We start from the raw sequence: 13,507 nt of genomic DNA on the forward strand, positions 1-13,507 counted from the left end.
AATCGAAATTTAAATCACTGTACTCGCCAAATATGATGAAAATGTCATCCTGAAACATAACAGGAAAATGAAATGTCTGCAGCAACTATTCACACAAGAAAATCCAAGAAAGTTTTCAGTCCTTTGCTAAAAATCCAAAACGTTCCCTCAGAAAACAAAATATGATCCAATTGTGATAAAACAAGTACTTTTCCGCTATATTTAACTACAAGTGTTTTTTATTCAGAAAAAGAACATGTTGACGTGTTCCAGTATCAGTCTTGTATGCGACCTATTTACAGTTAGCGGAAAAGACATTTTACAGGCACGGGATCCTGGAATGCACAGGTGACTTTTTTTCCAGTGAAGGAAAGCGGTGCGCATTGGCCTTCCACCACTCTAATGGATTGTAGTACAATGCAGGGAAAAGCTCCCTGAAGTAACTTTCCACTTAATTTTCAACTGTATTATCGTCCGGTTTTAGAACATAGTCTTCACTTAAAAGCACTGACATGACACTATTCTTGTCTGTTCCACATGGTCTTTTAGCTGCTGGCTCAGCTGGTTCAGGAACAGCTACAGCACTTGGTCAAAACAAAACACTAACTTTGTTTTAACCACTCCATCTTTACACTCCTCCCTTTTCTAATTTGACACCAGCTGCTGTGCCCTGCGCACGAACACCGGAAATCGACAGCTTGAGACTAGTTAGAGTTGCAGAGTTCTAAAAAGTAAAATGGCGGAAACATTTAATCAGTTTGTATTATACGTTAACTGTTATGTAAAAACGGTATGAATTTTTTTACCAGTTAAACTGCTTAATCTATTACATCCCAAGTGTAATCTACAGCTTTGTTGCATGAACTACAAAACAGAGCATTACCAGCGACGTGAAATTCGTCCTCGCTAAACTCATTGACCTGTTCTTTGTGGGGGGGAGTGGGTGGGTGGGGGGGGGGGGGGGGGGTGTGTTCTGCATCTTTAAACAGCTTGTTAAGTAGTATTTAACAGCGCACATCTGGATACTGAAGCAAACTGCAGGCACGTTTCAATATGAATGTGCGCCTCGTTTAACCATGACCTCTAGTTTTATTGGACAAGTATGTTTATGTAAACTGAAAGCAAAAATTGTGTTTAAATTATTTTTATTGCATTTCAGTAGTATTGTGAGTAAATGGCATCCCCCGTTTAGATTACAGGAGGCACAATTTAATCCCCTTTATGCATTAATAACGATGTCAGTTTGTTGCACCCTGAGTTGCAGAAGAACAATTATTCTTAGTTTTGAAAGCTGTTTATCTGTATATTTACTATTTAAATATATACATTTAAATTATCTGGAACTAAATTTAGAATCCATAAAGAAACAACAACACAGCTGCAGCTTTCACTGTATCATTTTTTTTTTTTTTTTGTGTACCGTGGGTGGTCTTGTACCTGGAAGTAGAAGTCTCGGCCCTTTTTGTAGTTCCAACATTCTCCAAGGACATTTTATACAAGAAGGATTGCCAAGAAAAACAAATTCTGGCAAAAGCTTCCACAAAATGTAATTAAGACATGAAATAAGACAAGCCAATTCACTTCATCATACAGTTTTTTTTGGGTGTAGTACTAATAATCTGACTAGTACACTTTGACAGTGTCCATCTTGATTCTGAAATCTCCTTTTTAAAATACCTTTAATTTTTACCCATAACACACACAGAATAGAGTGCTGTGCTCGGTACCTTACCCATACAACAAGTTGCAGAATAGAAGGATGTACTCTGGTACCTTACCCTTCAACATTGTCATAACATTTGTACTGTGCTTTAAGTGGCAATCCTACTTCAAGTATTTTAACTGTATTATTTTGTATTCAAATCCTTCTGTTGTGAATGCAGTTTATTTTCCTTAATTGATTTGTATATGCCTTCAACATGGTGGCTACAATCAGTTACCATATGTGTACTTTTTACTTTAACCCCCAACTAAATGTGTTCCAGTATGTTGACAACAAGTATCTACTGTTTGCACAACCCCTATTAAAAAATGTAGCCAAGGATACAAATGTGCTATATGGAGATAGATCAGAACTGTGGCACTGATCAGCTGATCACTGTTCTTTTACAGCTACTGTAGTATCCTCCTTCTGAGAGCATATGTGCACATGTATGTAATACAGTAGAGCTCATTGGCAAGATTTTTATAATGGCAAATCATGCCAATGTACTCTTGAAAACTATTACTGGTATTCTCAGTATAGTTTAGGAGGAATAAGTTTGCATATACAGTAGTCTCCAGCTAAGAGAACACCCCTCGGGAAGCAACCGAAGAGTTCTCCAAGACGGAGTTGACCACCAGACACAACGTGAATCAATCAATAAATAAATATTTATTAATTGTCATCAAAAAATTAATCTAGAAGTTGCAAGCAACTTGACGGCTTCCAAGGCATTCTTCTTCTTGTCTGTGTTCCATAGTCACCATGACCTTACCTGCACTCTAAGCAGTTATAAGCCACTTTTGCATTTGACCTAAAGGAGAGATCAAAGGTCACAGTCAAATATGTTTTTTGAAAGATCATATATGGGTTCTTATATATGTTCCATAATAACCATGGCCCTATTTTCACTCTGTAAGGAGCTATAAGCCACTTTTGTATTTGACCTTAAGGAGAGGTCAAGTTCCCATAGGCTTCCACATTAAATTAACAGAATAATTAAGATAAAAGCAATAGGCAAGTGTATGTTACTAAACTATAATAATAAAGCAACAGACAAACTAACGTAAATATACTGTCAAACTAAATTAATACAAAATACAGAAAAAAAATGCAGCGGCTGCTCTAGATTCATTATGAATACCTGTACAGGAGCAATATTCAAGACATGCACAACAGCAACAGAATGGTGAAGCAACTCGCCAGAACATTGGGGAACTCCTCACTTTGTCATAAATTATAAAATAAAGTCTGTCTCTAGTTATTTGAAATAGTGTGCCACTTGTGCCTCAGTCATAGCGAAAGAGTCGTGTGAAAGCCCTGACTTTGAATGAATTCACGAATTGGATTCAAAGCCTTTAAAGTTTCTGCCGTGTAGTGTTGGTGGTGTGTTATCCTCTGCATCAGGGTCGCTTTCTTCATTACTTGCAGGATTGTTTCCAGCTGCAACCTCTTAGCTGTTTGAACCTCTGATTTCTACATCATACAAGTCCACTGTTACTTGCAGATCACAAGCAATGTCAATCTGTTTCTTAAATTCCTCAACAGTAAGATTTTTGGGTAAAGGAACGTCGTGAAGCTCATCAAATGTGTCTTTTGAATTATCTCCTGGAACCACTAATCATGCCTTTTTTTTAACAGTGGCGATTGTGGCTTGTCTTTGATGCAACATCAAAAGATCTCAATGATGAGTCAGCGTCCAACTGTTATGATGCGACAATTAAGAGCTTATTTATAAAAACCTTTTAGGTTTCTGATGACGCCTATGTCCATGGGTTGAGCATCTGCCATGGTGTTTGCAGGTAGAAACACCTGTTTTGTCTTCTCCAGTTGAACATCATGGGGATGTGCAAAGCAGTTGACCAAAAGCAATGCAATTTTTTTCCAATGTAAGAGCTGAGCTGCCTATAATTTAAGATGTTCCGTCATCCATGCATTTGCCAAGTTACGGTAAATTACTGACAATCGATTAGGGGGTGTTTTTCACTGACAGACGTGCTTGTGTAATCCAGGGCTGTTCTGTCCTTTTGCTTTCTTGCCACCTTGAAGAGATTCACCTCTAAATGTATATCCTCAGTCTGGGAAGCCGCGGAAGTAGATCCCGGTTTTGTCCGCATTGAAAATGTCATCCGGACAAAACTTCAGTAGAACGGGCATGATTGTTGCCCCTCCCTGATCTGCTGCAGCAACATCTGTGTCTTGCTTTTCGCCGTGCTTGTTAAACGCAATATTGTGACAGGCTTTAAAACAGTTGAGCCATCCTACTGAAGGATTTAAATTGTGCCCCAACTCTAGTTGCTGTGCCTTCAAGTTTTGTTCACACAAAGACGGAAAACACCAAATTGCTCGGCGCTCAAACAATTTCTTTGTTGCAGGAGAAACAGTGGCATGTTTTGGCGTTTGTTTACATGCCAGTTTGTAGTGATGATGTGCTCTTGTGGAAATCGGAATATAAAATGAGGAAATTGAGGATTCACAGATTGAATAAACCAATCGGTTTGCCTCCAGACACTCTCGTGATGTGACAAGTCAGTTTTGAAAAGATGAAATAAACCATTTGAATTTAAGTTTGAGTTATCAAAGATACAGGGTATTAATGCTTGTCACATAGTAGCCATGTGGGTGCATGCATTCGCTGCTGAGTGACAAGGAAGAGATCGAGATGGAGGTTGAAGATGATATGCCCCGCAGGCGAAAGGATTTATTTGCGTATCAAGTCAACATACTGAACAGTTCACAGTTTACAGTTATTTATTTCTCCAAGTTAAGGCGGATACACAACAGATTTGTGTGTCAAAAGTTTACATACCGAACAATGATTAGTATTGCAGAGCCAGGTCATACATTTCTTGCAGTTGTAGTTTAAAAGTTAGGTTACTTGCACAGTATGTATTTGTCTGCAGCAACGAACAATGTGTTGCCTTTTTGCAGGAACGTACCAGGAACGATCAATGTGATTGGGGGACAGACTGCCACCATCAGCCGCGTCGAGGGGCGGCGCCGACACAACAATGAGAGCAATAATATTCAGGTAATTATTTAATTTCACACTTGTGCATGTGCGCATCTGTTGTGGAATTCCTTGTGAACCACTCCCTCCTTGACACCTTATGCTGATTGGAGTAGCTGTGAGTTCACCCAATGGCACAGCCAGCAGCCATCAGCTGTCTGTAAATTCACAGTTGCTCCGTTTCTGGCAGCAGTGTTTTAGGAGGAGCTTGAGAACTACTTGTATTACAGTTGATACCAGATAGCTCAAGTTCTAATATTCATTCATAACCAAGTGGCCAACCACTTATTCTTGAGAAGCCGACCCTAAGGTTGAAGCAATCAAGATGTGTTTCATGAAGAGGTATTCTATAAAACAACAAACAAATATCTGTAGAGAATGATAGATAGTTTATAGTAATGGGTGAAATGCACTCTTCCAAAAGTAAAAAGTTAACCATGCATAGGACACATTACTAAACTGTCATTTTTCCATATCCCCCAGGTCATTGCAGAACATTCCACCTCGGATGCTGATCCGGCTCCTGCACCTACGCCTGCACCTGCGCCTGCACCTGCCAAGCTGCCTCCATTTTTCCCACCTGGAGCTCTGCCTCCAAACATTCCTCCACCCCCATTTCTACCACCTCCCCCCAACGTCAGCAGTGCACCTCCACTGATTCCTCCACCAAGTAAGTGTTATGTACTGGGTAGTCTGTTTTCCTGCTTGGGGGGTGGGGTTATACAAGCCCATTACTTTCTGGAAGATGACTGTCTGGATGATCCAGATTAGGTGAGCTACCAGGGTGAAAGCCTGAAGTTTCATCACAATTATTTTCTAAATATGTGAAAATCAAAATGGTGACATATGTACTTAAATGGTAGGATGTGCATAATGGTTCAGTTGTGAATGAATTGTGTTAAACTATGTTTTCCTTTTCATGTACACTGCATGTCATGACATGCATGAAGTTGAAAATACTGTATGTGTTGTAAAGCATGTGGTGGACAACATTTTTGTGATGTGTGTTATATTGTTCTGCGGTATATTGATACCTAAGGTATGTCATGATACCAGTATCCTGCGATACCTAATATCGGGGTAAAATAAATATATCACAGTATCGCGATTTTTCAATACTGTGGTTTTTGTTTGTTTTTTTAGATTTTAAAACAAAACAATTGTGTGCTTTTTAAAAACAATATGAACTCAGCTTAGTCACTTCCGGTTGGTGGAAGTGACCAACTACTCTGCGCATTCTGGGAAAATTAAATTACTCGACAGTAATAGCGAATGCCGGAGAAAGCTTGGTGTAGAACTATTTTGGATTTCAGCCATATGACAATGGCAGTCTGGTTGAAGACAGTCAAAATGTCAAGTGTTTTAAAGAAGTAAAAAGAAGGAAATAAAACGCCACCAGTTTATTGAAACAAAAGAACAGGATGAATACAGACTTCATTGCTAGAGTATCAGTTTCTATACAGATAACAGGATCAATGTGACTCTTCATCTACAGAAGAAAGTAAGTACAGGACCTTTAGAAGCTTCTGAGTCACACTGCAAAAGTCAGCCAATGCAGATGGCTGCAGGTTCAGCATGAACACAATAAAAAGCACTTGGTTCATTATAGTAGCCAGAGTGGTTGCCTTTTGTCTATTTACTTTCTTTGCAAGATTTTTAACAATCTAACGAGCATGATGGGCTGAATAGCCTCCTGTTGCTAGTAAAACATATTTTACTCTTAAAGATGCAGTGGGATGTTGTTTTGACGGAGACATTTGGCTCGAATACACTTAAACAAAATTATGTTCTAATAACTACATTAGTAGCCCTAAATGTAATGCTTAATTTTTCACTATTGAATTTAGAACATTTTAGTTTACACGAATCAACCAGGCTAGTCTAGTCTAGCATTTATACTCCTGTGTTTACTTGTTTTACTAAAATCTAAAATATTTTAACAGTATGGATTCATGGAGGTTTTATGTTGTATGTGACTTTAAGAACTTAAGAAATGCCACAAACAAGATCAGGTCCATCTTGTTCATTTGGTTGTTTATGGTCCAAGCAAGAAATCCATTGTGCCATTTCTTGAAGTAACCATGTATATCGGCTTCTACAGCAGTGCTTCATTTTTTCATTCTTTTCTCACATTTTTGAGCACTTAAAATACCCTGTATGTAAAACATCTGGCCTAGTATAAAAAAAGTATTTCTGTGTTATTTTGTTATATATAACAATTGACAGTCCTTGTAATTGGAGTATTTAAAGCTGTCAAACTCCAGAGTTCTCTTTATATGTAAGAAGTAAAGAAAATAGTGTCTTTTACATGGTGTTGCTCTTTCTTACCAGTGCTGTTTGAATTTTATAGTCTGTGGCAATGACCTTGTGAATACTCTGGAACTTGTTTTCAGCAGAAAAAAAAAACTCGGGACTTGAAGGATGTGTTGATACCTCATAAAGTGGAGCAAAATATGCACAAGAACACAGAAATTGGACTTTGAAACAATGGCAAAGGTGCTTTGGACTGTTGATGGATGGATGGACAATAGTAGTAAAAAACACTAGTGGAGGCTTTGAGTAAATTGTTGATGCTCACAATGCATCAAAGTAGAAAAATGCAACATGTCTAAGATTTTTGCACAGCTGTGTGTGTGTCTATATATATATATATATAGGATATATATATATATATATATATATATATATATATATATATATATATATATATATATATATATATATATATGTATATATATATATATAAATGTATACCTGAGTCAGTAATTATTGACCTGAGGGAAGACAGGTGGAAGTCCCTGGAGGTAACAATAGTTTTCCCGAGGGGGCATTTAATTTTCCACTATGGCTGAGTCTGCAGTACGTATTTAATATACAGTATGAGTCAGTCAAGAAAATAAATGAGGCATGGTTGGATAGTAGATACAACTTGATATATATTTTTGTTTTAAATATATACATATTTATTTACAGCATAAGTAAGTAAATAACAGAAGGTGTTTTTGAAGGTCATACTGCACTTTGGCTTCCAGCTCTCTGTACAGCTTGCTGACTGCTGCTTAATCCAGTTTATATCCCGGGCATTATATACCGTGAAACTTTAATTGCCATTTCAATGTTTGGCGCATCTTTCTTTTGTAGTATGTTTTGTAATTCATTTTCTGTTAAATCACAGAATTGATGTTCAGCCATTTTCTGTTGTTGTGAGTGTAGGGGAGAAGGGCATTCCTTTGAAAAGGGGCGGGAGTGACAGTTATGTGAACCAATCACATGACAGACGGAGACTATTGCCCGGTGGTGTGAGGATGTCGGGACAGTAGTTCAATCTATTTTTTGATCTAATGATGAGATTTTAACCAATCGCCGGCCAGGATTTCCAGCCACTGAGTCGCATATGTATATGTATATGTATATGTGTATGTGTATGTGTATATATATATATATATATATATATATATATATATATATATATATATATATATATATATATATATATATATATATATATAAAAACACAAACCAGCAAGCATTCCACCATGCTGTAACATTAACTGTGTATTAGCCTCTTATGCACTTTTGTACCTGCAAAAAAGGAATTTGGCAGCTGTTTAACATATAATAGACATAAGATCCAAAGTATTGTGTTAGTGTCAAATGTCATAATACTGTGCTTGGTATTGTATCGAGGCTCCTTAAATGAGTTATCGCAGAACGCTAGCATGTTAAGATAACATCAAAACATTCTTAAGGCAGAACTTGCATCTAAGTAACTTTTACTCAATCACCAAGGACCATTGGGTAATACTAAAAGTAGCTATTAACTACTTTTATGTCTTCAGGTATTGCGATACACACCTCTGTTAGGATACAATGTATTATATAGGAAGTATCACCTCTATATATGACAAAACGTCACACTCCCACTTGTCCGCCTAATTCCATTTATGAGACTGAGCAGTGTCTGCTTTCTCTCGTCCCAATTTGCCATGTGTAACTGCTGCCACCTGGTCCATTTTTAAATGTTTATTTCAGTGGTTGTGAATGTTCTATAATTAAAAACAGTTTTGTCTGTCGCCCACCACGCATCCCACAAATGGAGCTTTATGACTGGTGGATAAAGGTCCTGTGGTTTATAATTTCAGCATATTGAGCAAGTCTTAAGTTTTAGCCCCTCAAAGGGTTTAAACTTAAGTCTCAACCAATCTACCAAGTATATAGTGAGTCACTTTAGAGTTTAATTTAGGCTTAAGTCTCAATGTTTTGGAAAAGGGTTCCCTAGCAGTGCCCCTTGCATGCTATTATAATATTTTATAAAGATTTGATAAAATCTGGTTTTGTTTTACATATAACCATAACCATTAAAATAAAGTACTGGAAATAAAAACAGACTGGGTATGCTGAATATTAGTAAATGTGAAAACTAAACTAAACTAAATTAGTGGGGCACTAACTATTTTTAATGAATTTAATAACCTACAAATTTGGTTTGGGTTATTATGCTTGGAAACAAGAAAGATGTTGCACAGGTGTGGAGTCTTTTTGGTTTCTTTGCCAGTCACTTGTTGAGATTTAAAGAGGCACAGGGAAACTAAAGCGTAGTTCAGTGTTTTATACAGTATTTATTGATTGCATGCTTTTTGAGGGTTTTATGGTATTCACTTGTTCATAAAGTCTCGAACATCATTTTGTGATTGTTAAATCTGAAAATAATCATTAAGGCCTGAGTATTTGGCTCCCGTAGCCCCATGCTTTAATTGTGTTCCTGCCAACTCTTCATCTTCAAAGTGCTTTCTAAAATAAAATCTCCTTGGTTCTCTGAAGAAGAAAAAAAAAAAGAAAGTTACCTTTTAGTAACTGTGCTTATGCCAGAATTTTAATACAATGAAAATATAAAACATCCTGCAGAAATCTCTTTGAAAAAGTGGCTGTCCCTTTGAAGTATTTTATTCCTTTTACGTTATAGTCACGTTTCTCCCTTTTTGTGATGCAAATGTTTGAGTTTAAAAATAGCCTTAGAAAAATGCCCCGGTAGCAGAATTTCCAAACCATAATGTGTACAGAGCTATCATGTGGTGAGCAGCAATTATAGCGAGTGAGCACTCGATGCGTTTAATTGCAAAAGTATTGTTCGGTTCATGAATGGTGTTTAGCAGATTGATAAGCTGTCGTGCCACACTTTGATGGCTGTGCAGTTTGATAGCTGTTCAACCAGAGGAGTGGCACATACCTTTTGTGTAAATCAAAAGAACTCAATATCATGTAATTTACAAATACTAATTGTTACCAACCAGTAAAATAAACCTCCCTTGCCCTCAGCCTCTTTTGATCCATAAACATTGGATGACATTGAAAGATTAACAAGTTTTATCTGAAGTCTTTCACAGACAGCTGCATTGACGTCTTATCCACACACATGTATGCTTTCCCTTTCAATGTGCCTCAGCCTTGCCTTTCTAATTGATTCTGTTTTTATTTTGCAAATAATAATAGTAATATAGAAAAAGACCACCAGACCGTATTTCATCGTACAGATAAAAAGCAGACCCGAGTTGGAATCAGGGATAGGCAACCTCAGGGTCTTTGTTGCACCAGTGTCCTTTATTATTACATTGAACCAGTTAACCCTCTGATCAAGTCCTTACTTAGTAAATGAATAATAACTATTAAGCATGGAGTGGAATTGGAATCCAGAACTAAAGTTACCTACCCCTCATCTATATGCTAAGGCTTGAAAAGAAATCCACCAGACATTTAGAAATAACAGATTGAAACAGGAAGTATGGTCTCAAAAAGTGATACAGTTAAGTTTTCATACAATAGAAAAGGTATTGTTTTGGCCAGCTGAAAAACTTTATGATAATTTCATGTTTCACATCAGAGTTATTATTATTATTACTTTTGTTATTAAAGCTCAAAAAACAGGAGGGAAAGGAAGGTGCCGCAAAAGTAGAAATTAACAAGAACAATTGAAAGTGTACATAGTTCTTTTTTGACCTTCTAAAAATTAAAAGGAAGTGACTTCCTGATGTAAACAAGTTGCATTTGAGATCCGAAGGAACAAGTACATTAAAATATTGGCATGCTGTACAACATTTTGCAGCCCATGTGCAAGGTAAGAAAAAATGATTTCACTTGATACTAAATATCTATTTTACCTCAACTTTATTTTATTGGATACTTGCATCAAGTTTGTCCTGACCTTGTCTAAAAAAATTAATAAATAAAAACAGTTACCTAATTTAGCTTGGCAGGTGCTGTTTTGTTCACTCAAGTATTTGCATCTCTGGGTTTGTGAAACCAGCATAAAGTTCACTTATTATTTGGTATATATTCAAATTTCAGGTGTAATCTGAATTTTAACTTCCTTTAATTTGGCTCCAACAACACGGCAGTGGATCCCCAAAAAATCCAACACTGCAGTGGATCCCAAATTCCTGCCACCAGCTTTTTTTTTTACTTCTCACTTTTATTGCTGAGTATTCCCCAGGTAGAAATATTTAATACATTTGTTGAATAATTTTAAAAGCATTTCTCTTTTCTAATAAATCATTTTTTCCCACCATTAAACACGTAGTATGTAGAAACTGTGAAAAGTTTAAATTGCAGATTTTTTTTTCCTGTGACTTTTTTTTATCTTTCTAACAAAGTGAAAAATAGCGTCCCAGTTGTTCAGGGATGGAATATGTACCGTACATCTGGGTCTTTAGTGAAAAACATGTTAAATTGTTAGCAGATGCCTTTCAGCTTGAGCTGCACATTTGAAACTGGTTGTGACTCCATATTTCAAATGCCTTTCATGAAAGACCTTGATCTAGAGGAGTGTAAAAAAAAAAAAAAAAAAAAAAAAAAAAAAAAAACTTCTGTTTTTTTTTTTAGTTTTTTTGAAACCTAGGTTTTCAATACACCATTTAAGTTTACAGTTTTAATCTTTTTAGGGGCGGGAGACATGCATTAAAGATGCATACTCTTGAGTATCAGTTTTGTATCTTTTTACCCATGCAAAATACATCGCAATTAAATCTCAATGCAGCCTTTAAGTTAATAATCATCATTATAAAACCATCATATTTTATTAAACAGTACATAAAACAGGTGATCTTCACCAATGTTAACTGTATATAGCCATCAAATTGTTGAATGATGTCAGATTCATTCTTAAAATTCCTGCTCCTAATGTGCCAACTTTAAATTGGGTTGTTTTTGTCCATTTGCTGGGCTTAACGGAATTTTATTTTAAAAACACAAATAATCTAAACAACACTAAACTACTGTGTGTTATCTGGGTTGTTCCAATGCTAACGATTGCATGAAAATTGGGTAAAATACCCGAGTAATAAATGGAAGTACCATAACTGAATATGTATTTATCTTCTTTCTGCAGGAATTCCCATCACTGTACCACCTCCAGGTAAAGCATTTATTTTCTCAATTAATATTATAAACTACATAAACATGTTTCAATAAAGTTGTTTGATATTCATCAGAGAGGATCCCTTGCTGTCAGTGATCCAGTTTTTCAAACAAAAAAAAAAAGGAAAATTCAAGTAACTATATTTTTGAACTATTACATGTAAGTGATAAAACTGGCAGAGAGCAAATACAGGACATGCTGGTGAGGAGGAAGGATTGCAGAGCTTTATATATGCAAATAACATATTGTTGGTCAGGGGTTCCTAAAGCTTTTTTTTTTCTGTCATGCTGTAATGATTCTGCAGACATGACTGTTTTAAGATTGTAGGTTAGCTTGTCTGCCTGGTCCAGTACACAAGGTTCCACTCACTGTACACACATAAAGCATAGAAAAACACTGACCGATATTGTAATTATAAGCAGAATGTTAAGTCTGCTATTGACAAGTATAGGAAACTGTTCTACTGTGTTTGAGCAGAGAAAATAAACAAAACAATGCCTTGAGTATTTTGTTGCGGTGAGTTTTCTTCCAGCTGTAATTATGCATACTGTTAGCACAGGTATTGGAACTGAAGAATTACAAATGTACGATTTGAGCTGATTTCAAGATATAAGGAAAAATAATCATGCACTTAACACCAGATATCATGTAAACAAGAGTTGATCAGGTCAACATTGGTTTGTCAGGGGTCAGGGTCATTTGGGAGAGGATATTTTGTATGTGCAGGTCTGTACGTTTTAGAACTACCCAGGTGCAATTTTATCTAGCCCAGTATTTTTTTTCATGATGTTTAATTTCAGTATTTTTGTAGTGAAGCCTTTCAATATATGCTATTGCATTATTTCAGCCATTTTAACATGCACACATTGTGCTTGTCAGAAAATGAACATACTGTATTCAAGATGTGTGTGTACAAATGGTACTCATTTTCTCATAAGCAAAACCACAACCGAGCTGTTACCATATGGTCACAGCAATGCTAAAAGGTTAACTGAATTGTGATAACCCTAATAGTAAACACTAGTGAAACAATAATCATAATAAATGTAACAATCCTTGTCTCAGAGCGTGGTTGCTTGAGTAGCCTTCTCCCAAGTCCTGGAAAGATTGCGAATGGAATTCTGACCTGAACACATACTATCCCAAATGGTCAGTATTTGAACATTTTTTCTGGAGAATGTCTGAGGTTTTATTAGTTGGGTCCTGTCAGTGCCCTCATGGTTAATTTATTGGATTTTGGTCAACTGTTAGGGTTTGAACAAAAAAATGGTTACTACTAAAGTGAATAATATGTGTTCAGAGGTCGGAGCTAGCTTTTCTGTTCATGCGTTTCTGAAATGCACGTGCCCAAAATGTTGTGTCTCATCCATCAGATACTAAACAATCAGTTGTTAACACAAATGCT

The 13,507-nt window shown here is 36.4% G+C and overlaps 1 protein-coding gene across 2 annotated transcripts in view; it reads left to right on the top strand.

Annotated features, from left to right (window-relative positions):
- The window catches only part of LOC121298116 (pre-mRNA 3'-end-processing factor FIP1-like), a 57,739-nt gene that overhangs the window by 13,123 nt on the left and 31,109 nt on the right, over positions 1-13,507 (top strand). For both annotated transcript variants that reach the window (XM_041224944.1, XM_041224953.1), the window contains exons 10-12: positions 4,613-4,712; positions 5,175-5,361; positions 12,073-12,099. In XM_041224944.1, coding sequence (XP_041080878.1) covers positions 4,613-4,712; positions 5,175-5,361; positions 12,073-12,099 — 314 coding nt within the window. The remainder of the gene's footprint in view (positions 1-4,612; positions 4,713-5,174; positions 5,362-12,072; positions 12,100-13,507) is intronic.

This window comes from Polyodon spathula, chromosome 2, assembly GCF_017654505.1.
Source record: "Polyodon spathula isolate WHYD16114869_AA chromosome 2, ASM1765450v1, whole genome shotgun sequence".
In the NCBI taxonomy this organism is placed as follows: Eukaryota; Metazoa; Chordata; class Actinopteri; order Acipenseriformes; family Polyodontidae; genus Polyodon; species Polyodon spathula.